This window comes from Rosa rugosa, chromosome 1, assembly GCF_958449725.1.
Source record: "Rosa rugosa chromosome 1, drRosRugo1.1, whole genome shotgun sequence".
Taxonomy (NCBI): Eukaryota; Viridiplantae; Streptophyta; class Magnoliopsida; order Rosales; family Rosaceae; genus Rosa; species Rosa rugosa.
In genome coordinates, this window is record NC_084820.1 from 60,443,574 (window position 1) to 60,464,136 (window position 20,563).

The following is a 20,563-nucleotide window of genomic DNA, read 5'->3' on the forward strand; positions in this document are numbered from 1 at the left end:
TAATTTCTTGCAAAACTTTGGGGCTGTGCTATTGAATGATAAACTGTAGAAAAAGTCCATAACACAATCATCCGATGAATGTTCCATCATCTTTTCTTGCAGTCATACAATTCTCTGTCCTGTAAATTTCATCATAAACTATCATACGTGCTAGTCATGATAGAGACGCAGATCTTCACCAGTCTCATCTGACAATTCATAGAGAGCTTCCTCCCAAGCTGGCAGTCTGAATGGGAAGATCACTTTCTAGGAAACCCTTGTGAATGACAAGAAATTACATATTTAATTTTCATGACCCCAAAAGACGGGACTCAAGCTAATTGTCAAAATTTTGAACTTTATCATGCTAATTTTCAAGTTTAGACAGCCTCTAATGTAGGATTTTCGCCGTCTCTTAATTACTAGCAGTACCTCCTCGTGTCCGACTGGCTTTCACTTGGCAGATTAGCCAAACACAAGGCTTATAGTTAGAACAATCATTCGGTCAGCGGTCTCTTATATTTCTGACAATAATGTTCCCACAACATGCCATTGCCTCTTTTGCCGAGTTACTTACCCATTTGTGTCTGAACTTCCTGATGGAGTACTTTCTCTTTCAACCTGTTAATCTGCAAAAGAAAATAAAATAAAATAAAAACAATCATGCAAACTCAAATACTTGCAAGTTATAAATTTGATTATTTGTTTTACCAAGTTCGGATATCATGTATTAAACCAGTTGCTAAGAAGTTAGAACTGATCAGCTGTAGTGCCAGTTCTAGTCCAATCTATATTAACTTATGACCTTGTGGACAAAATAAAAATAGAACATCCAGAGGTAATGGAAAGTCTAAATTGCTGAAGCTCAAAATGGCTTTAAACCTTGTAGTTAACCTTTCTTTAGGAAATGAAAAATGTCAATATGTGTTGGCAGAGCTGAAATGTATCTCGTCTACTGAGCTTGAAATTACCTTTTAACAACTCAAAAATTGCTCAATCTTTATGAATTACGTCTCCCGTCCAATGTCTATCCGCAAGGAACCATTCGCATTTGGATCTTCATTCAATTGTTGTTGCTGCTGCTGAAGGCGTTGATGATGCTGGAGCTCTTGCTCTTGCTGTTGTAACTGATTCTGGGAACCTTCTCTCAATTGTTGACGTCGTTGTTGCTGATAATGGCGATGATATTGCTCTTCATGCTGCCACTGCTGGTGCTGCAGTTGCAGTTCATTCATAGTGCTAGTATGTTGATGGGAAGATCCCACTTGCCTGCTTGCTTTCCATCTAAGATACTCCACTAGAAGAGAATTTGTGCTGATCGCAATCCCAAAGCCAGTAAATGAGGAAAGGATGACCGAGAGAATTGGATTTACATTAAGCTGCATGTATAATCAACATCATCAGAGAGCAAAGAAAAGGAAAAGGAAAGAACACACGTAGGAGGAAAGAGGAACAAGTTCTGCTTACGATAGTATAAAATATGTGAGCAAAGAGGATCACGATGGCAAACTGGAAGGAGGCATAGGCCCATATGTAGCTCCTGCTTACTGCCACAATATATATAATCAGATTTATCAAGTAAAAGTCAAAATAACAGAAGGCTTCACTAATGTTTGAAGCAACAATGGAGAGGGGCAGAAAGAGAGGGAATAAACCATATCATGAGTTGCTTGTATAGGAACAAGTCTAATAATTTAATACTGTTAAGAAAGGTATTCCCGTAAAAAATAATATTCCTCTCACATCTGAATTCTCCTTATTTACCCCATTTATTTTTTCAATTGTACACAAACCAACTAGCACATGTTTCATCCAGTGTTCTTGCATTTAATAACATTTGATGTTCATATTTCTTCAGTCTTAAATTGCCTAGAATGGTTCGTTGCCTAACAGATTGACAATATAAAAGTGAGAGTAACAAAAGAACCTGATTGAATCAGGATTGCAAAGTCAAATTGGCAAAATATGGCTTGAGTTATAGCACTGCTTAAGAGAATTTATGAAACGAATTTGTAGTAACACAAAAAAAATTTGATATAACAAAAAGAATAGCTCACCCATTGTTGAAGCAATCATGGATGAAAGGAGACCTAAAAGGCAAGAGAAAGGTAAGGAAATGGCAAGAGCACGAGGGCCCAAGTCAGAGACCTGTTCAAAATTGAAAAAGAAAATGTCACTGATAAATTCATTCTGATGTAAAACAAGAACAAATGTGCATGTGAATTTCGATAACGAGTAGTATAAATAGACTGCAGGAGGTAAACTCCTGAGGTAATCTAAATTTTCTAGAACTATTTGCTCTACTGCCAGCACCACATGGGATCTGTTGGTTAAATCTTCATCAGGCTCCTGAAGCTTTACCCCTGAGGCATTTGATGCTTGATGGCACCCGTATGAAGTTACAGTAGACACAGAATCAATTCTTACAGTATTACAACTTTAAAAGGGTTCCTGATTACATGCATGTCTAGATACCACTACAAATGGTCTTTAAAGAAAATACCCCCGAAGATCTACAGTCTTATTGATTCACTGTTTAACATCTTCAGGATCATATCAATGATAAGATAAAGTATAGTAACTGATAGTAACTTTTTGAATCTAGTAGAATATTTATCTTTGCCAGCAAGTCAGAATTTTTGTAGTACCCAAAGAATGATGCTATATAGTTACAGTTTCTAGGTATTTGCAATTAAGCATAAAGCGTACCAGAAGTTGTTCCAGAAAGCAGAAATATGCAAGCATGCTGACCAGAACAAGAACTGGTATGTCCTGCCAGACCCTGTCAACGATGCAACAAGGTAACACCCAAAATTAAATTAAAATAATAATTTCAAATGGAATTTCTACAAAAGTCTGTGACTGATATATTGATGGAAACACATCGAATACTTCGACTTGCCTGTAACGAGCGACTTCCCTCTGCTCGGGTATTGTTGGTGGTCGTCTAATAATAGTTTGAGGATTGTGTATTTTGAGTAGTGTTACATGTAGGTTTCGAACATCCTGTCTGCAGACATCACAGGTCTTGTTACCTTTAATGGTAAACCACTTTATTGCACATTCTTTGTGAGCCAGTGCCAGCTCTCCTTTGCAGCTGCACTCCATTTTAAGAGTATCACCACCTTCTGCAAGCTCAACCAAACAAATTCGACAAACAGCTTCTTCTTCAGGAATATCCTCACCAGGATCTTCGGTAGCTGAAATTAGCAAGTTATCAGCATAACTTGCATATATGGATAGTGCAACTATACAAAGAACAATCAAAATGGGAAACAAAGTAATAAATCCATAGGCATTTAATAAAAGATAATGACCCTATCTTTCAGCTGGGTAATCTGAAAGCCTTGGTTAAGACTTAAAAGAACCGAAGGATGTCGTTCCTGAAAGGTAGGGTAATGAAGAGAATTCAAGAGATGTGAATATTTGTGTAGAAGATGATTACTAAGTCACTACTAAGTCCTTTTCAGCATGCACCAGTGACTTTGAATAGATAATTACAGAATTGGTTTAATGAACCAAATATCTTACTAAGGATATACAAAAATATAAAATAAAATAGTTTGAAACATGTGAACAAAAAAATTGTATTAATTACCAGTTTCCATTGCTGGGGCACTATTTTGGGAAGCAGCATCAACTACTGCAGGACGTGGAGTTGAAATTACACGCATCATGCCTCCAGAATCCATCCGCCTTAAACTTCTGGTTTTAACATTCACTGGAACCGAAAATGAGCGGATCATTTGCTGCTCAACTTCAATTTTCTGAAATAAAATTGATTTTGAAATGCAATTTAGAAGCTATTTGATTTAATAATTGTTAATCAAAATGACAGTGGGATTGCACTTACAGATAAATCAGAATGACCTTCCAACTGTCTTCCCTGCACAGACTCTGAACCTGAATTTGCACTCGGTGTAACTGGTAAAGAATGTGTTGCTTTTAATGATGGAGAGAAGAACATCCTATTAAGTGAGAAAGACCTCGAGGTAGAAGGCTTTTCCACAGGAGCATCTGATGAAGCTGTATCTGGCAGAATGAGAATGGCCTTCTCGCCATCATGGGTCATATTTTTCGCCCTAATGCTCTTTGAAGGAAACAGATATTTCACGGATGATTTGATCTTAGCTGAATGTGGTCTTGGCGGCAGCCCAGCTCTAATAGAACTAGGACTTTGTACAGACGGAACATCAATCATCGTAAAAGCAGACAAACTACTTTCCAGAGTCCTCTCTGGTATCTGCAAAGAGGACAGGTTTGGCCTTCGAGACTGTTGAACCAAGGAAATTTCTTCATTTCTTTCCTCTTGATTACGAATCTGCAAGCCACCAAACAACTCCATTGACTCACAATTCAACAACGAGCCCCAAAATTTTCTATAGTCTAAGCAATAATCCACAACAACCAAAGCAAAGATACTGATACCAACTCCGAAAATGTAACGAAACCAGTGTCTAACATGCACAACAACTCAAAGGGTGTACTTTGTGGGTGTAATTCGAAGTGATTGACATAAAATTAAGTCAAAGACACATAATTTAAGCTTTCTCAGCAATCTCTGGGTCTGTGATGCCTGAAAGTAGTGGTGTACATGTAACATATCTAGAAAATGAAGCTTTTATTATATTCCATTCAGCAATCAATTCCATATATCATATTACAGATACAATCATACTGATAAAATAACAGAAAATTTCACCCTTTAAAGTTTAAACTAAAATTACTACTAAAAAAAACTTTCTTTTTTATAATTTAGAACAATTAGAGCAAGACATAATACATTAATATAAACCCAGAAAATGTAGGAAATGAACATAAAGATTAAACCTTTACATGTCAAATTACCAAACTTTAGAACCAGAAAATTGCCAAATAAAAAAATCACCTGGGTTTTGTTAGAGTCTGATTCCTCTCCATGTTGAACCTCAGGAGCTGAATTCTCCATCAAACCCCAGAAACCTCTACAAAATCTCACCCCAAGAAAAAGCCCTAAGTTTTTGAAAACTAAGGAAGTGTGAGACAGACTGTGCTTAGCTACTGAGGGTGACAAACTCGAGTATAAATTAGAGAGCACGCAACTCAGTGAACAGTGGCAAAATGATGGAACCAAGAAAGAGAAGCTTGGTCGGACCTCAATCTATTATTAAATAAAGTTTTGTTCTTTTTGGTGATATTGGGAATTTTAAACTCCTTTTTGTTTTATAAAATTACCCGCCAACTTGATTTTGTGTGTGTTGCTTTTCGATTCCCTTTTTCGCCTTTTTCCTTTGCTTCTTCTTTACTTTACTCGCGGGGTTTTATTTTAATTAGCACTAATGGCACGGTTAGGTGGTTTGATTGCTTGTTTTTAGGTAGGTATGAGTGCGATTAACTACTCCCTTCCTTTTTACTTTGGATGAATTAACAATGCAACAAAACTAGGGACGGTGATCGGATTGGGCATGTCGGTTTTCGTATCAATTTCGTGTTTAGGTAAAAAAATGGAAATTCGTGATAATGTGGCATGTTTGTATTTGTGGATTTGTGACAGATACATGTTAATTCGATAAATAATACCACATTACCACTAACTATTCGTGCTTATTGCCCACGTTATTCACATGTGTCATCGCAAGTGAGGCTAACAATGTCTATAAAAAGTGTGGCTAACAATATCTATGTAAGTGAGATTAAGTACACCGAAGAAGTGATATGTTATCCCATATCTGTGGGAACCAAAGCTGAAACTTTCTCAAAAAAAAAAAACAAATTTTTTTTTTTTTCAAAAATCATCATTTGCACTCAAGATTGTGGAATAGCATATAGTTTTTTTTTTTTGTTGCTAAATTCGTATGTTTTTATTTTCTCATCAAAATCTAACCACCTCTAAATCATGAAATTTAAGCAATTATGGAATTAATAGACCTAAAAAATTTCAACTTTTTTTTAATGATTTTTAAAGTTGGAAAATTGGGTTGAAATTTCTGAGGGTTGTCACTTAGAGCAATTATTTTAGATAATTAGATTATGACACGAGAGAATTTCGAAAGAAAAAGATGCTGACAAATGACAAAAAATGGTATATATTTTGCCATAGCACAAATACCTTATGTTGGTAATGTCATGCATTCCTTTTATTCAAGCTTCAGGTCCCATTTTATTTTTTCAGACTATGTTGCAGTGCTGTAAATTTTCATGTGCGGAGGAAAAAGTTAATGGAAATTAACTGTCTTCATGGGTCAACCAGTGGGGTTGTATAATAGAGCACTAAACGCACAATTGGGCCTAATTAATTGGGCTCGTACTCTCCCAACCTCTGGCTCCATAATAACATCGGGTCAAAGTCGTTATTTCCTTAACCCGGTTCACAAAATGCCCCCGGATCTGAGATCGACCCAATTCCAGCGCCATTGAACCAAGGAGAGCTCTCAGACTGCGAGAGAGAGCAAACCCCCCACTCTCCACAATTCTCAGATCTCCTTCGAAACGTTTCGAGCTCGATTCACAGCCATGGACAAGTCCAGCGCTCTCGAGTACATCAACCAGATGTTCCCCACAGGTTTCTCTCCCTCTCCCTCCCTCTCAATCTCAATCTCTCTCTCTATACATGTCTTTCTACAAAGAATTGGAAGCTTAGGGTTTACAGAAACGCATGTAGAACAAGAATGTGTAGGTTTTGAACTCACTGCTTGAATGCTTTGATTTTGTATGAACAGAGGCATCGTTATCCGGCGTCGAGCCGCTAATGCAGAAGATTCACAGTGAAATTCGGCGCGTTGATGCTGGAATTTTAGCTGCCGTTCGTCAACAGGTAATCATCGTCTTCATCTTTTTCAGCTCACTACTGCAAATTTTCGCCGAATAGTTCTTGGAAATGAAGTGTGTGCGGCATTTCTGTAGTTTTTGATTGATTGTGTGGTTTGTGTTTCAGAGCAATTCAGGGACCAAAGCCAAGGAGGATCTTGCTGCCGCTACGCGAGCCGTGGAGGTCTGTTAATGATCTCTGTCTATAAGAATTGTTTGTTGCTATATATGGCTCATTTGTTTGTTTTGATTTATTTCTTTTGTGATCCTCTAAGGCAGGAACTCATGTATAAGATCCGGGAAATCAAAACAAAGGCTGAGCAGAGTGAGACAATGGTTCAGGAGATATGTCGTGACATTAAGAAGTTGGATTTTGCTAAGAAGCATATAACAACCACCATTACTGCTCTTCATCGTCTTACCATGCTCGGTTAGTTGCTGTGTTCAATCTTTTAAATGAGTTTGTTTGGTACAATGACTTGTACAACGGTTTGGAGTGTATTGACATTACCTTTTCGTATCAAAGTTAATTAGATTAGAAGATATATTGATTCTGAGAAAGTTTTGTAAAGTTAAATTCATTCTCATGGCAATACTTTTTCTGTAACATGGCAGTCTCTGCTGTTGAACAGCTTCAAGTGATGGCTTCCAAACGACAATATAAAGAGGCGGCTGCACAGTTGGAGGTAATCCATATGCTCTCTATGATGTCATTGTACCGTAGGCATAAGAGGTGCTTAAGTCATGCCCTATTTTCAGAAAAGAATCTGTTTACTGCTGATGAATCTTTTGCATTATATACAATTCATGTGAAAAGATATGGCCATTTTAGAATTTTATATAATACTATTGAGAATTGCTTCATATTAATTCTGGTTCATGATGTATATCAGGCTGTGAACCAATTATGTAGCCATTTTGAAGCCTATAGGGATGTTCCAAAAATCACAGAGCTCAGGGAGAAATTTAAGAATATCAAACAAATATTAAAGTCACACGTGTTTTCCGATTTCTCAAGGTATGTTGTTGAAATTGTGTGCATGTGTTTGTAGTTTCTTTTGGGTTAAACATCATAGTGTGTGTTCATCTTCTAAAAGAAATTGTGTATCTGAATTAGTGTTTTTTATTTTTATTTTATTTTATTTTTTTAATATACCCCTAAGTTTTTCCTCTTTTGTGTTTTGTTCTCAGCTTAGGTACTGGAAAGGAGTCGGAAGAATCTAATTTACTCCAGCAGCTATCTGAGGCTTGCTTAGTTGTTGATGCATTAGAGGCATCTGTGAGGGAAGAATTAGTAAATAACTTTTGCAGCAGGGAGCTTACTTCTTATGAGCAAATCTTTGAAGGAGCTGGTGTGTCTCTTAGCACTTATGCTTTCTGTATAACAAACTTCACATTAACTGTCTTTGACATCCTGTTATCTATATTTGTAGAACTAGCTAAGTTGGATAAGACTGAACGAAGATATGCATGGATCAAGCGCCGCATGAGAACGAATGAAGAAATCTGGAAAATCTTTCCTTCTTCATGGCATGTTTCTTACCGACTCTGCATTCAGTTCTGCAAAAAAACAAGGTAGTTCTACTCATCTTTGATATCAAATTAGTGCATTCGGTATTCTTTAATAAAGGCTTTAAGTTTCTTCTGTTTCTTAGATATATGTATAAAGCATCTTATACTATAAAGAGGGAGTATTTGATGTTTGAGCGTTTGTATTGACATAGTTGCCCAAGAGAAACCCTGATATTTGTTAATTGCTATTTGCTGGTGTTAATCTGTACCACTGGAAAACAACTTTTGTCAACCATAAATCTCAAACTTAACATACTCTTTTAAAAACGGTTTAATCGTTGAGGACAATAATGTCAAAGCACAGAAGAAAGCAGGAAAAAAAATCCCACAACTGAACTTAACCACCCTGCACTCACACAGTCCCACGTTCATCGTATGTCTGTGTGGCGATATCTTTTACATGTAGAGAGAGAATAATACTTATGCTATTAGACATAGCAGATAAATTATATGTATTTATTGATCTTTCTTTTTCTCAATTGGCTTTGTAAGTTGTTCTTTCTTTTTGTTTTTACATAACCTTGTCTCCCTGTGAGGTCGTCTGTTTTGCTTACATGAAAAAAATTAATTTTACTTGATCCTCTGGAGTTGTAGGATTTAAGTAACATCTGATTTTGCTAGGTAAATAAAACGTTATAATCTGTTGTGCTGTTTGTATTTTTTCCTTCTCTTCAGGAAGCAGCTAGAAGATATCCTTAATAATCAGAAAGAAAAGCCAGATGTTGGGACATTGCTGATGGTAAGCTTTATTTCTAATTTATCATCTTTAATTGCTTTTAATGTACTTGAGGAATGAAAGTTGGTGCATCTTGGTATTGAAAACTAGAAGAGGTCAATTAAATTTTTTAATTTATGTTTGTAGAAGCCCCACCAAACCTCTAAGTTTAGATAAGCCTACTTTCAGCATTCTGAGGCCTTTAATTCAGTATCATTAGGTCATCAGGTCTATTTGCATTGGCTGAAAACTTGATTTGCCTTAATTTGTCTTCTTGTTCTCTGTTGTACTGTGCCTTTTTCTTTTTCTAATATAACTTCTGTTACTCTTGAAAATAAAATAAAAATAAGTGCAACCATCTGTATATTATAAACTCCTAATAGATAATATCATTTGTGGAACTCCTGAATATAACTGGAAATGGGTCGTCCTACGCTCCTAATAGATCCTTTAGTGGAAACAATGGGAGCAGTATCAAACTTAGTGGTGAACAACAGCTTTAGGAACATTCAAAAACTATGAGTGACCTTGATGTAGTGCAATATATTTTTCAGCTTTTAGGAGCCATTTGGACCATATTGCTTTGCCTTCTTTTGTTCTTCTTGTAAGAATGCTGCCTGAGGAATCAATGGAGTTTATTATGCAATTAAAAAGAATAGAGATAGATAGCAAACTGATTCATGCCCAAGTATAACTGTGAACGGATAAATTGTCTCCAAAGTGATACTGTATTTGATTTGCCTAATTGGACTTATTTGAGAATATATGTTTGACAAGGATTTTTTTTATTTCAAATATCATACTTTTATAGGTGATTGGTTATATTAAAAAAAAAAAGCTGGTCGAAATTTTTTATGATTACATTCACTCGCATAGCTTTTTGCCGTTTTTCCATTTTGGTGTTTCTAAAGCCTTGGTTGTTTTCTATAGGCACTACAGCGAACTCTTGAATTTGAGGATGAATTGGCAGAAAAATTTGGAGGTGGTACTCGAGGCAGGGAGGTTGGAAATGAGATTGAAGAAATTGGTAGAGGAGAAAACACTACTCAAAGTGCTTCAGATATTCGAAAGAAATATGAAAAGAAGCTTGCTGCCCATCAAGGAAATGCCACAGAGGTATGCATGCTGCAGTTGCAACTTTGTAAGTTGGAATTTGATAAATTATCAAGTTACTGATGTTTCTTTCTGGTTTTCTCTTGCCAGGAAAAGGATAAAGAGTTATCTGTGCCTGGAGCTGGGGTAAGCTTCTCAGTAATGAGAAATGTCACACCTGCATATTTTCTGCATTACCTTTTGAAAAAATATCGGTGACTCTCTTACGTAAAGAAGTCAGCTTCGATCATATTTTTGACAAAAGTTCTAATTGATCCATGTGAAGTCAGTTCACCATTATTTTCTTTAGATCTTATTGTTCTGAGAAAGCTCGGGTAACTACTCTTATTTACTTTTTTAAGCGAAGCGAATAAATCAAATTTAATAATAAGATACCGGATGGATATGTTATCTCATACATGGAAGTTCTAGAAACTTTATTTTGGTAGATCTGACATGTGTTTGATTTGGCAGTTCAACTTCCGTGGAATCATCTCATCTTGCTTCGAGCCTCACTTGACTGTTTACACAGAACTAGAAGAGAAGACACTAATGGAGAATTTGGAAAAACTTGTTCAGGTAGTTTAGGTGCAATACTCGTTATAACATATATTCAATATTTCAGTCTCTGTTAGGTTTTTCTTTTAATTACCTTTTATTTCTTTTGATAGGAGGAGACATGGGATGTTGAGGAGGGAAGTCAGAATAATGTTTTGTCAAGTAGCATGCAGGTAAGCATTTAGACATTCATTGTTTTCTGTCAACTCAGAAATATCAGAATGCAGTTCGCGAGCTTATAATTTGATTAATTAATCAGGAACCCTACTTTCCTCATGCTTATTTGTTAATTATTCTCTGAAACAGACTATTTTATCTATTTTTTTTCTCGGACTGAAATGATTGGATCTCTACTTGCAATATTAGAATACTGTTCCTTTATATTGGAAGGCAGCTGTAGTTTAGGGTCTGGCTTGGTTACACTGGTTTGTTTGCAGTTTAGGTCCTTTTGTCCTCTTTTTAGTATCATGTTTTTTGTTTGATGATTGTTGTTTCTCTTCAATTAAAAAAAAGAAGAAAAAAAATAGCAAGACCGTTAAAATCCTGGTAGATGTTTTGGCCTCCTCTTAGGTGTGAACTTAGTATCTTATTTTTAAGTTCTTTTTCCATTTGCAGCGGGAAATTGTCTTCTTATTCCTTATATATAGTTGTTCATTACTCAACTTTTTGGATTTATCAAAAAGAATTGTTCTTCTTAGTGTTCACAATTGTCATTGCATGAATGGTTGAAAAGATGCTGTGATGGAGTTGAAGTTCTTAAGATTATGATGTATTATTTAAAAGATGTTCAATGACACTGACTTGGTTTTCTTTCTTTGGTCCTGCAGTTGTTTCTTATAATCAAGAGGAGCTTAAAACGGTGCAGTGCTTTAACAAAGAATCAGACATTATTTAACTTGTTCAAGGTACATTCTTGAAATTCATCATTTCATATGCCAATTTAGTGTGCACACTTTCATGCACATAATGCTACAACTCACAATTGCTCAGCATCATTACTTAAAAAGGAATAGAGATGTTTCTATATAAAGGGAACTTACCTGCTAATGAGATGAAGCCCTATGCATTATAATATTTCTCAAGAGGGTCGATACATGACAACAAATATAGGCTGTCATATTTTGTTGAAAGACCATTTACCTTCAATTCCCTTCGAAGTGTAAATAGAAATGTGCATTTTTCTTTCTTACAATCTGTTGCAGATGAAAACAGATTTTTCGTCTCATTGTCACTACCATCTCCTATTAAGCTCAGCACCAGTAAAAAATTACACACACACACACACATATTATGAAGATATTGTACCCATGCCTTTTTGCATTTCAGGTGTTTCAAAGGATTCTCAAAGCATATGCAACAAAGCTTTTTATAAGATTACCTAAAGGCGGTACAGGAATTGTTGCAGCAGCAACTGGTATGGATGGACAGATAAAGGTATTAATGGAACAATTTTTACTTTCAGGATATTTCAGAAAGTTATAGTCATCTTAAATAGGTGCTTATCTTTTCAATGATTCAGCAGACATCAGACAGAGATGAGAGGGTGATTTGTTACATTGTCAATTCAGCGGAATATTGCACCAACACGGTAAGCAGTTTTCTGTACAAATGAAACTCCTCTGTTACTGTGAAATTTTTAGCTTCGTTCCTTTTTGAGTTTCTGCATATGAAGATATGGAACCTCATTAAGAACTAGATGGTTTATTTTACAGTATGTCTGACAGACATTCCTTAACAAAACCTTAAAGTGAAGTACGTCTTAATGCAGCTCAATCAGCCATAATATAAAATTAGATGCAGAAAATAGAGGATTTGTTATTATCTTTGAAATATGTGTTTTAATATTCTACATCAATTGTCTGAGAATTTATTGCCGGTCTTTGTTTAGTTGTTCAGTTCTGTATTTGAGTTAAGTTGACATGGAGCGTCTTCTTTCTGAAACTATAGAAAGCTGTCATTATGTTATGACAGCACTGAATTTGGTGTTCACAAGATTATCATATGCACACATGCTTAGTACAAGACTGAAACAGATTCTACATTCTTGTTGATTTCTGTTTAATTCTTGGCAGTCTGGTGAACTCGCTGAGAGTGTGTCCAAAATAATTGATTCTCAATTCGCAGATGGGGTGGATATGTCGGAAGTGCAGGTATTAGGCATTTCAAAAAAGATACCTAAGGCATATATTTTCTGTTCATTTCTCAAGATTCGTGCAATTGTACAGGATGAATTTTCAGCAGTTATAACAAGAGCATTGGTAACCTTGGTGCATGGCCTAGAAACCAAGTTTGACAATGAAATGGCTGCAATGACACGAGTTCCATGGGGTACACTTGAAAGTGTTGGTGACCAATCAGAGTGAGCTAACATTATTCAATAATGTATACAGTAATCTAGGTGTAACATCTTTTCCATAAATGACCATGTCCACCTTTTTGCAGGTATGTTAATGGCATAAATATGATCCTTGCTAGTAGTATACCTATACTTGGAAGCCTTCTTTCACCGATCTACTTCCAATTCTTCTTGGACAAGGTACGAGTGGCTTAACGTATTTTGTCCCCATTCCTACCATAGATATTGGTCTTGTGTTCAAAGGTTCACAACTCTTGTTTTCTGCAGAAAATTTGTGTTTGTTATAGAAAACACATGGCATGCCTTTTGCACTCACTTTAAATACTTTAAAAGTTGTGTGGCACTATCCTTCACTCTATTCTCTCTGGCAGCATCTTACAAGTTACCACACTTTTCACATGGAATGATCTCTGATGAAATGTCACTATAAATTCTGAAGCAATGATTAAAAATTAGCTCTTTCAATGTTATATATCAAGTCTTTTATAGACTAGAAGAGTTTTCATTTGGTGTATCCTTGTTTTAGACCATTGGTCCGTGTGGCCACAGGCAAGTGTCACATCTCCTCCTTTCTTAATGAGGTCTTGGTCTTGACTCATGACGGAGATAGTAGTTGAACCTGGAAACGGTGAGGAAAGCTACGCTCATGGGTCTGGCCAGTGTACCCAAGGAAAAATGGTTGTACACAATAATGTGAATAAAATTAAGGCTCCATATTCATGATATGACCATAGGATCAAGTTGGTGAATCTAATGACAGTGAATAGATGGATAATAAACATCCTTCAGCTGTGAAGAGTTATTTTGTCCGGTTTGTAGCTAAAGTCAGTTCTCGAAGCTTGTTCTCATATAATTCACTCAATCTTTGCAGTTGGCATCATCTCTTGGTCCACGTTTCTATGCTAACATTTTCAAGTGCAAGCAAATATCAGAGACTGGAGCTCAACAGGTACAGAATGCATTCTTTAGTTCTCTTTTTCTTCGTCTAGATCTAAATCTGTTTATATCAGGAAATGTGGGCTAGTCTATTAACCATTGCTTTTAGATGTGCAATGCTTACACCTGGAGGTTTCTGAAATGAGATTTGTGGGATATGTAGCAAGAATTGATCAATAATAACTTATATTAACAATTCCTTTTTCGTAAAACTTGAACAAGTGCTATAGATTGTAGTGCAAATAAATATACAGTTGAACAGCATAGTGTAACATATTGGCAAGCTGTTTGTGTTATCAAACGTTCGAAGTAATAGGGTTTATAGTTATCATTTATGTTTGATCATTTGGTACAAAAACTTGTTTTGTCAGGGAAATAATCTCTGTGATTGATTCACGTATATGTGCTTATTGCAGATGCTATTGGATACTCAAGCTGTGAAGACTATTCTTTTGGATATCCCATCACTTGGTCACCAGGTGAGACATTATTGACATATTGTAATTGGTGAAAAGTATGATTAGAATCATACTATCCAGTTTATCATATCCCTTTTGTCATTGTTTAGCAATATCAGGATTAATTTTACTCAACATCTCTCTAATTTGACTTGAGAGACAAGATGTCTCTCAAGTCAAATTAGGTTTACCATGAGTGTCTGCAACAATTTTCTTGTCATAATAGACTTGTTATCTTTCATAGTAGACAAATCAAACTCATTAACCAGATAAATGTTTATCTTTTAATAGACGTCACGTGCTGCAAGCTATGCAAAATTTGTAAGCCGTGAGATGAGCAAAGCTGAAGCACTTCTAAAGGTTGGTATCAGTTTGTTGTCACTATTTCTGGCAGCTTCTAGATTTTTTGTTCTAAGGCAGGTTTCTGTCATCTTTTTGCAACAGGTCATACTGTCCCCAATTGATTCTGTCGCAGATACATATCGTGCATTGCTACCAGAGGGAACACCTATGGAGTTTCAGCGAATTCTTGAGCTCAAGGTCATTAACAACTTCTATTTAGCTTTCTCCATTCAGTTATGCTTTTTTTGGCTCAGTGATGAGATGTCAGATTGTATCCATTGGTAGAGTGGTGCTTTGTGCACTTGTAGTTTATGCAAGTATCATTCAACAACAATTCTGTGCCTTTACTGGTTTAGACCACATAACAATTAGCGTCAATATCTAGTCTTTTCCAAACAAATTACAAATTGTACTATCCCACCTGGGGTTTAATTTGACTGGCATATGCAGGGTCTTAAAAAGGCAGATCAGCAGAGTATACTTGAAGACTTCAACAAGCATGGGCCGGGAATTACTCAACCTTCTACCCCACCGCCACCAGTTGCCACACCTGTTCCAACTGCCCCGACAGTCTCTCTGATACAAATTCCCACTTCAGGTGGATTCCTTGCACCCAGAGAAGATGTACTAACCAGAGCAGCTGCACTTGGACGTGGTGCAGCCACAACAGGGTTCAAGAGGTTTCTAGCTTTAACAGAAGCTGCAAAGGACCGGAAAGATGGGCCTTTCAGGAAGCTCTTCAATGCTTGATAGCACTGAACCCCTTAGAACTGTAAATCATGTACTGGTTTCTCTTTTCTTTTTCTTTCCATTTTTTCTGGTTTTCATTTTTCTTATGCTAATCTTGTGTCGTTTATCACTTGCTTTTGTGGGGTTTTCATAGGATCAAAACATTGTATTAGTCTACTAATAGTGCAAAAAGTATAGGAATATATTTCGCTCATGGCATCTAATATAAATTGTTCCCTAATACCAGATACCAATCGTTGAACAAATTGCAACTAGAAATAACAATTTGTTGCAGCATCTATAAGATTTCCCTTTGTAGGGTTTTTACAATGGAATGTATAATTATGTCTTGTGGAGCTCAACTTGTTTTGTTTAAAGTTGGCCAATTTTTTGTTTTACAAAGAATTCCAATCTTCTCTACAAGATATGTAAACTCGTGCTTCTAAATCTCTATTTGGATTATGTACCAATGCGCCCAAATTTACCAAGACAATTTTAACTACCAACAAAACAAAACTGTAAGAATTAAAACACTGCCGATTAAACAACTACACTTTTGAGCTCTTTGTGAAACTTCAAATAAAAGATGAGTCGTTCAAATAAACAAATACATCATACTAAAATTACATGACAGAGCCCTCTTCTCCTTTATATATGATAGGGTCAATTTCGCTTCATCAACAGCTAAATATCTAATGACTTCTACTTATAGGCACTTTTAATAGGTGCAGACGGCCATGCACCATTTTCCCACATGCCTCTGATCTTTCCCTTTGAAAAACGGAAACAAATGGTTCAGATAATCTTTTCCTCTCCGTTGTTCCAGTAATTGTTCTCTCTCTGTTGTAGCTTAGCTGATATTGCAAAACAGACAGGTGAGAATCTCCAACATCACTATCCACTGAAAACGGTGGAATATCTCAACTAATAGGAACCAAAGTGAGCAGCGTACAGTAGAAATGAAAACAACTCACCAAAGAGGAAAGTAAAAATTAGATTTACCATGCATTAAAATCAAAAGGCTCGTCTTCCTGCATCTTGATCATCTCCAAAACTGCTAGAATTATTGTCATCAAATCCACTCTGGCGATCTAAACCATAGTTCCTAGAACCACCGGAACGATCTCTGAATCCACTTGAACGATCAGAACCACCAAATCCTCCAAAACCACCTGATCGGTCAGAACTACCAAACCCTCCTCCAAAACCACCTGAACGGTCAGAACCTCCAAAACCATTTGAACGGCCAGAACTTCCAAAACCGCTTGAACGATCGGAACTTCCAAAACCACCTGAACGGTCAAAACTTCCAAAACCACTTGAACGGTCAGAACTCCCAAAACCACTTGAGCGACCGAAACCTGAATTGCCAAAGTTTCCACCTCGACTTGTGCTAGATTGACCAGAATCACCAAAGGAACCAAAACGACCTGAATTAGGTCCACTATATCTACTGCCAGGTCCAGAACGGCCAAATCCAGGTCCCCCTCCCCCTGGACCACCAAAACGATTAAATCGACCACCACTTCCTATGTCGAACATGTCGGCACTTCCGCTGTCAACAGCAATTTGGGGAAGCTGTTGATCAGAAAAAAAAATCACACAATCAGTCTAGGATGATACATACTCTTAACACAGATATTCGGCTAAGAATACTGGAGAGAATCAATTCAGACCTGCGGAAGGCTGACTCAAACAATCCAGAAAGACATAATCTGAGTGCATTTAGAGATATTAATTTAGAGACTTTAACAAATTCAATACCATCCTGATCTTATTTACTATCAAGCCACTTTCTAGCCTATTAATGAATTTGTCCAAAAACACCTAATAATCCAAATCATATTTTTGTTAGTCTTAATCACAACAGGTACCTCTTTAAAGCGGCATCCAACATCTCGCTCAATCATCCTTACATTCCTGGTTTGATCCTGTGAGTAAATAAGAATAGCACTGCCTTTCTTCCCAGCACGACCTGTTCTGCCTGACCGATGAACAAATATTTCTGAATTATTTGGGAGCTCGTAATGTATCACCTAAGCACAAAAACGACAATACAATTATGTCAGTAGAATTCTGAGTCATTAATTTGACTGCATACTATATCACTGAGAATACAGCTTAAAACCATATATGGGCCTAACTAGAGAGCATTTCAGAGCTATCATTACATAATTAAAACTAAAATGAAGGAAAAGAATGTTCATGAATACAACTAGATTAATAAAATATGAATTCAATGCCTCCTAAATTTAACATTTAACTCAATGAAAGGAGAACAGCTAAAGAATCCTCACCAGATCAACATTGGGTACGTCAAGCCCACGAGCAGCAACATCAGTGGCAACTAAAATATTGAAACGCCCATCTCGAAAACCTGCAAGTGTCCTTTCTCTCTGTTGTTGTGAAATATCCCCATGCAAAGCCTCACAATTATGCTTTCTTGCCATGGCAGATGCCAATCGATCAGCATCACGTTTCGTCTGAGTAAAAACAATGCACTTTCCTCCTCTTGCATGTTCCTAACAAATATATATCTAAGGGTGAGGGTATGCCATATGTGGGAAGCGTACGACCAAGAATTGATGAACTTTCTCAAACATATGCAAATAGAAAAATTGATATCAAATTTTACAAAGAAATAAGAAAATTAAAAAAAAATATTAATAAAGCAGTCATGCTTGAAACAAAGCAGAAAATAAGAAAGTTATAATTACTTACTGTTATCAGTGGTCCAATAATTGACGCTTTTCCATATGAGTCTGCAGCAATCGAGTATAGGGAAATTCCATCTGCCAATTTCTGATCAGAATCCCCAACCTAAAGCACATGCAAGTTGTTAATTTTCTTGCACTAAAATAAATGGGAATGTATATCTTATAGGAAAAATTCCACAAATGGTCACTCAATTATGACTCATTCGACACTTTAGTCACTGAAGTTTCAAATATATCACTTTGGTCACTCAACTATTACACTGTCAATCACTTAAGTCACCCAAAGAGTATTTTTTATAATTTTTTTTAATGAAAAAAATTAACAAAGTGACTTAAGTGATTGACAATGTAATAGTTGAGTGACCAAAGTGATATATTTGAAACTTCAATGACCAAAGTGTCGAATGAGTCATAGTTGAGTGACCATTTGTGAAATTTTCCCTATCTTATAAACCCTACAAATTCAGTCCAAAGTCAACATAATATAGCAGATTTCTCATGTTCCACTAAATTTTTTAAATTAAAATCTCACCAAAACATTTTCTACCTCTAAAATTTTGTATCTTTTGGACACGACAAGTTGATCATACAATTTTCCATTGATAAAACCATGAAGTTACAGTACAAAGCTTGTTGCCGTCAGTTCAGTAACGTCATTACTAGTGCTCTGACCCTATTAATGGATGGTAATCATGGGTTAAGTAAGAACAGACTATAACAAAAATGCATACTTACAAGATCGATAACAGCTGGATCTTTTAGGTAATTCCTAGTAAGATTTTTGATCCATGTAGGCATTGTTGCAGAGAACATCAAGGTCTGACGTTTCTTTGGTAATCTCTCCAAGATTATCTCCACATCCTCCTGAAATCCCACTTGAAGCATCTGGTCAGCTTCATCAAGAACAACAAACTGAACTTCCGATAGATTCAAAGCACCCCTCTTCAGGAGATCAATAACACGACCAGGTGTGCCAACCGCCACATCAACACCATGGTCAAGCTGGCCCATCTGCCTTCCAATGGGTGTACCACCATACACACAAATCGTATCCAAACTCGGTGCTGCCTCATAGAATTCCTTGTCAACTTGCTTTGCAAGTTCTCTCGTTGGAGCCAACACCAAAGCCAAAGGATTCCTCCCACGGCTGTATAATAAATCATCAAGTTAAACCCAATTGGAAAATCCACAATACTACTAATCTAACAGAGGAGTGTGATTGAAGAAACAAACCCATGTTTGGCATTGAATTGAATGATTTTATCCAAAATGGGAATCCCAAATGCAAGAGTTTTCCCAGTTCCAGTTCTAGCACGACCAATCATATCACGCCCTTGCATTGCTGGTTCCAACACAGCTCTCTATGCATCACAAAATCCCCAAAACAACACATCAATATTCCGAAAAAAAAGTTTCGAAATTTAAACACTTTCTTACTTCCCAATCAGTCTCTCATAAACATAACAGAGCACATCAAATTGGGGAAATGATCAAAATTACCTGAATGGGAAAAAGCTTGGTGATTCCCTTCTTGGCCAAAGCAGAAACAATCTCTTGATCAATCCCTAGCTTCGAAATCTCGAGCCCATCGTCGCCGCTCTTTTTAGATGACTCGTCGTATTGGCCGTCCTCAACTGCGAACTGGGCGGCGCTCAACAAAGTCGGCGATGCGCGATAATTCAACGGCACCGATTTCGATTGAAAGTTCCTAGCTTGAAACCCATGGGAGGTCTTGGCCTCGCCGACGACGTCGCCTGAGGCCGGAATCACTTGGCCGGATGACGGAGTTGGCGGGAAGGAGAGGCGGTTTATGAGGAGGGTTTCGATAGCGGCGAGGTTGCGCGCCATCGAGGGTGTCCGTCGGAGCATGATGCTCATCATTTTTGGGGGTGTAATTTGGGGGTTTAGGGTTTTAGGGTCTGTTCAATTCAATGGTTGAAATGGGTTTATGGTAGTTATTTGTGTCATCCTTCTGCGGTGAAAGAGTGAAGACTGTAAGAGTGTAAGTGGTAAGGAGCTTGTTCCCTTAAGCAAGGTCTCGAGTTCGAGCCTTGTGAATGGAGCAGCCAGCGTTGGGAGAGCTTCCCCCCTAAATGGGGTCCGACCCGGCTCGAGGGATTAGTCCTTGCCTACGGGTAGGGGATACTCTGGTGGTTTAACCAAAAAAAAGAGAGTGAAGACTGTACTGAACTCTATAGCCACTATGTTTTACGGAGTTTTTTTTACAGTGTCTTATAACCATTAGATTTTAAGACTTTCAATGGTGAAGATCAACGGTTACAATTAATAACTTAATTATTTTTCTTCTTCTTTCTTTCTTTCT

The 20,563-nt window shown here is 36.9% G+C and overlaps 3 protein-coding genes across 5 annotated transcripts; 1 reads left to right on the forward strand and 2 right to left on the reverse strand.

The window, feature by feature from the left end:
• Window positions 1-59: 59 nt before the first annotated feature.
• Window positions 60-5,129, reverse strand: LOC133725831 (uncharacterized). The gene is made up of 9 exons (XM_062153212.1): window positions 4,868-5,129; window positions 3,833-4,300; window positions 3,578-3,746; window positions 2,882-3,179; window positions 2,689-2,761; window positions 2,037-2,127; window positions 1,447-1,526; window positions 951-1,358; window positions 60-608 (listed from the first exon to the last, which is right to left on the reverse strand). The coding sequence occupies exons 1-8, from the start codon at window positions 4,925-4,927 to the stop codon at window positions 987-989; spliced, it is 1,611 nt and encodes a 536-aa protein (XP_062009196.1). The 5' UTR covers window positions 4,928-5,129; the 3' UTR covers window positions 60-608; window positions 951-986.
• A 1,187-nt stretch (window positions 5,130-6,316) lies between these two features.
• On the forward strand, window positions 6,317-15,849 carry LOC133725832 (vacuolar protein sorting-associated protein 53 A). Of its 2 annotated transcripts, XM_062153213.1 has the most exons (24): window positions 6,317-6,520; window positions 6,678-6,772; window positions 6,893-6,949; window positions 7,045-7,195; window positions 7,381-7,451; window positions 7,659-7,783; window positions 7,957-8,117; window positions 8,199-8,340; window positions 9,013-9,076; window positions 9,983-10,168; window positions 10,256-10,291; window positions 10,619-10,723; window positions 10,816-10,875; window positions 11,530-11,607; window positions 12,029-12,136; window positions 12,225-12,290; window positions 12,775-12,852; window positions 12,928-13,061; window positions 13,145-13,238; window positions 13,930-14,007; window positions 14,411-14,473; window positions 14,744-14,812; window positions 14,897-14,992; window positions 15,245-15,849. In XM_062153213.1, the coding sequence occupies exons 1-24, from the start codon at window positions 6,472-6,474 to the stop codon at window positions 15,542-15,544; spliced, it is 2,466 nt and encodes an 821-aa protein (XP_062009197.1). In that variant the 5' UTR covers window positions 6,317-6,471; the 3' UTR covers window positions 15,545-15,849. The 2 variants fall into 2 exon arrangements, with proteins under 2 accessions (XP_062009197.1, XP_062009198.1); XM_062153214.1 differs by lacking the exon at window positions 6,317-6,520 and having other exon boundaries at window positions 6,690-6,772; window positions 7,041-7,195.
• Window positions 15,850-16,063: 214 nt separating this feature from the next.
• Window positions 16,064-20,342, reverse strand: LOC133725833 (DEAD-box ATP-dependent RNA helicase 53, mitochondrial-like). 2 transcript variants are annotated; one of them, XM_062153216.1, is made up of 9 exons: window positions 19,741-20,342; window positions 19,474-19,601; window positions 18,976-19,387; window positions 18,245-18,343; window positions 17,821-18,045; window positions 17,398-17,559; window positions 16,735-17,101; window positions 16,526-16,695; window positions 16,064-16,377 (listed from the first exon to the last, which is right to left on the reverse strand). In XM_062153216.1, the coding sequence occupies exons 1-8, from the start codon at window positions 20,119-20,121 to the stop codon at window positions 16,538-16,540; spliced, it is 1,932 nt and encodes a 643-aa protein (XP_062009200.1). In that variant the 5' UTR covers window positions 20,122-20,342; the 3' UTR covers window positions 16,064-16,377; window positions 16,526-16,537. The 2 variants fall into 2 exon arrangements, with proteins under 2 accessions (XP_062009200.1, XP_062009199.1); XM_062153215.1 differs by having other exon boundaries at window positions 16,526-17,101; window positions 19,741-20,339.
• Between the last annotated feature and the right edge of the window lie 221 nt (window positions 20,343-20,563).

What these genes read in the sequence shown, in the direction of transcription:
- LOC133725831 (XM_062153212.1), bottom strand. Translation starts at nt 4,927, where the DNA reads ATGGAGAATTCAGCTCCTGAGGTTCAACATGGAGAGGAATCAGACTCT. An exon ending in AGGGAAGTCGCTCGTTACAG is followed by an intron (nt 2,762 to 2,881) that starts GCAAGTCGAAGT and finishes CATCGTTGACAG; the next exon opens with GGTCTGGCAGGACATACCAG. An exon ending in GCTTTCTGGAACAACTTCTG is followed by an intron (nt 2,128 to 2,688) that starts GTACGCTTTATG and finishes AATTTTGAACAG; the next exon opens with GTCTCTGACTTGGGCCCTCG.
- LOC133725832 (XM_062153213.1), top strand. Translation starts at nt 6,472, where the DNA reads ATGGACAAGTCCAGCGCTCTCGAGTACATCAACCAGATGTTCCCCACA. An exon ending in ATTTGGAAAAACTTGTTCAG is followed by an intron (nt 10,724 to 10,815) that starts GTAGTTTAGGTG and finishes TTCTTTTGATAG; the next exon opens with GAGGAGACATGGGATGTTGA. An exon ending in TCCCATCACTTGGTCACCAG is followed by an intron (nt 14,474 to 14,743) that starts GTGAGACATTAT and finishes ATCTTTTAATAG; the next exon opens with ACGTCACGTGCTGCAAGCTA.
- LOC133725833 (XM_062153215.1), bottom strand. Translation starts at nt 20,121, where the DNA reads ATGATGAGCATCATGCTCCGACGGACACCCTCGATGGCGCGCAACCTC. An exon ending in CAATTCAATGCCAAACATGG is followed by an intron (nt 19,388 to 19,473) that starts GTTTGTTTCTTC and finishes TTTATTATACAG; the next exon opens with CCGTGGGAGGAATCCTTTGG. An exon ending in TTATTGGACCACTGATAACA is followed by an intron (nt 18,046 to 18,244) that starts GTAAGTAATTAT and finishes TATATTTGTTAG; the next exon opens with GAACATGCAAGAGGAGGAAA.